Below are 2,560 nucleotides of genomic sequence, written 5' to 3'. Positions count from 1 at the left end.
CTTCCATTTCAGATGAAAGCCATAAAGACCAGAGAATATACATGCTGTGAGTATCCTTTTGTGATCAAACCACTAAGGCTATTAGATTTAGAAAAACTACAAATAAAAATGAAAATCTAGGCTATTCAGTCAAAAACCTGAATTTCAGATAATGAACATTTTTAAAAAATGCATAGATAAGTCAAATATTGCATGAAATATACTTGAGCTAAAAAACTGCCTGAAATTCAAATCTAACTGGGCATCTTGTATTTTGTCTGACAAACCTACAGATGGACAAGTGGGAAAAAGAACAAGGTGGGGTTGGAATCCTGCTGCTGGCGTGTTCCACATAGGCCAGACAAGAGAACACTAACGACAAACTCAAGGGCCACTACACTGGTTATTCACACAGACCAACATCACAGGAAGAAAGCACAATCACGACTCCCAATGCTGTTGTCAGAACAATCTCCACGCTGGTTTCCTAAGTTTCTGAGAGATTCTGACAATCAAAGTACCTTTTTTAGTTTTGCAGGTGTCAGAGACAAATCTTACTAGCACAAAGAATAAGCTTAGCACAAACACTGGGAGCAGAAGCAGGTACTATACACACAGGAAGAGTTGCAGTGTTCTGTGTAGTGAATATGTTTACTATACAGCAAGGTTATTGACTAAGTCTATGCTACTAGCTTCAAAAAATTTCAGTCCTTTCTTCTACCATGGTATTTTCTAGTTTTAATTCCTGCACATTGGGAGGGGTTCAGGGACACCACATTACCAAATTTGAGCTAACAAGGGGCATCCAGGGTCATTTGAAGGGTAGACAAAGAAATAATTCTGGAAGATGAGAAATGAAGGGAGAAAATGCAGTCATCTCTATGGTGTGAGTTTTCTGGATCTTGCAGAACTCTGGTAGAAGTGTAAAACTGTCCATATCATGACCATATTGTAGCTTACAGAGTATATAAAATCTTCACTTCCTACATGTTTTGAATTTAATGTATCATAGCTTATACTTTAAAACGACTAAGACCCAACTTCCATATTACTCCACCTCCACATGGGATCACATTGAGTTTTTCTTGTTAAGAGGGCCTTATTCATGGCAGAAACTTTTTACCCTTTTCTCATCTAGCAGTAAAACATGAATCATTTCTTAGTACTTGACCAGTGTTAGTGAGTGGCCATGTCTCCGTACTCCCTGCCTGGGAAGTGTGTGTTATGGAGCTTATGTTGTAAGCAGTACGTCACACACAGCAGAGCTGGAACATCTAGTTCCTCAGCCTCCAGGTCTTCCGGTTTGAAAGTGGGGGATTCAAAGTATCTAGCAAGCATTTCTGAGGAGCACAATGGTAGAACTACCCCAGCCCCATCAGAACTTCTTGCTGGGGGACTTTTGTGACTTGTCTCAGGGAGTGAAATTTCTCCCACTGCTCAGCTCCTAAGGAGTTTTGCTGTAGGCTGTGTTCCCTGTGTTGCTGCTGGTGGAGACTCCACAAGATTCAAAGGCTACACTGTAGTGTCACCACATGCACCACATTTCAATATTCACATTTTTTGATAAAACATTTTTACAGATCCTCAGATGTGGAGTCTACAGACGGATTGTGCCCACAAATGACAGCAATCCACAGAACACACATGAATAAAAAATGGCAGTCCTGACTCAACAAGGGGCTGAGATTCACGTCATGAATCAGCAGCTTCTGACCTCCCAAAGCAGTGAGAGGAAGCGGGCAGAATTTCTCAAAATGTGTTCCTGGGAGTTAACAGAAATCAGGTAGTTAGTTCTGGGACTCCAGAGAACATCGTGTGGGAAACAGTGGGCTGAGGGGAAGAAACCCACACCTCTCCTCCTAAAGCAGAACAAAACAAGGAAGTGGCAGAAGTGTGTGCAAAAATATTAATGAAGAAGTCAAAGATCTGAATAGCAAAGTATCGGTGTTATCATTCAACTCAGGTATTTATGGCTATTTTTTTTTTTAAATCACATGCTCTAGTTTCCTTACCTTATACCAAGTGACGGCTGGTTTGACACTGGGAGGAAAGTAGCCATCTACATTTGGACATGTGATGTTATGAATACTATGCTCGATGTACAGCTTATGCACGGGGAGTCTCATGGGGGAATTGAAGCAGCTGTCCTTCTGAACGACTTCCAGTGGAAAGGCAACCTTGCAACAATATGTAGTGTTCCTGAAAAGACAAAACATGCCCAGAGCATGAAGGCCCGTCTGCATTTGGTGGCACATAGCTGGGACTTCTTTACGCGTGTGAGTTCACGTGCCGCTTAAGTGACTCGCTGAAATATTTCTCACACTAATTAACACTGCGCACTAAAAAGCAAACAGAGGTACCTGCTACTAATGTTCTAAAATGTTTATACTCGATACATGACCTCAAACATGTATTAAATGTGGTCATTTCAAATACTCTTGTCAGCACTAGGCAAAGGTAAGGACAGAGTGTTTAAGGGTGCAATCAACATTTTTTTTTTTTTTTTTGGTTTTTTCGAGACAGGGTTTCTCTGTGGATTTGGAGCCTGTCCTGGAACTAGCTCTTGTAGACCAGGCTGGTC

General features: G+C 41.3%; 1 protein-coding gene across 5 annotated transcripts in view; it reads right to left on the bottom strand.

Annotated features, from left to right (window-relative positions):
• Positions 1-2,560, bottom strand: part of Il1rap (interleukin 1 receptor accessory protein) — a 148,935-nt gene that overhangs the window by 53,668 nt on the left and 92,707 nt on the right. For all 5 annotated transcript variants that reach the window (XR_003378064.1, XR_003378065.1, XM_013351694.2 and 2 more), the window contains exon 4: positions 1,992-2,178. Coding sequence is in view for 3 of the 5 variants with exons in the window: in XM_013351694.2 (XP_013207148.1) it covers positions 1,992-2,178 (187 nt within the window). In the remaining 2 variants the exon portion in view is untranslated. The remainder of the gene's footprint in view (positions 1-1,991; positions 2,179-2,560) is intronic.

This window comes from Microtus ochrogaster, chromosome 2, assembly GCF_000317375.1.
Source record: "Microtus ochrogaster isolate Prairie Vole_2 chromosome 2, MicOch1.0, whole genome shotgun sequence".
Classification (NCBI taxonomy): Eukaryota; Metazoa; Chordata; class Mammalia; order Rodentia; family Cricetidae; genus Microtus; species Microtus ochrogaster.
The sequence above is the reverse complement of the archived record's forward strand: the minus strand, read 5'-3'. Positions and strand labels throughout refer to the sequence as shown.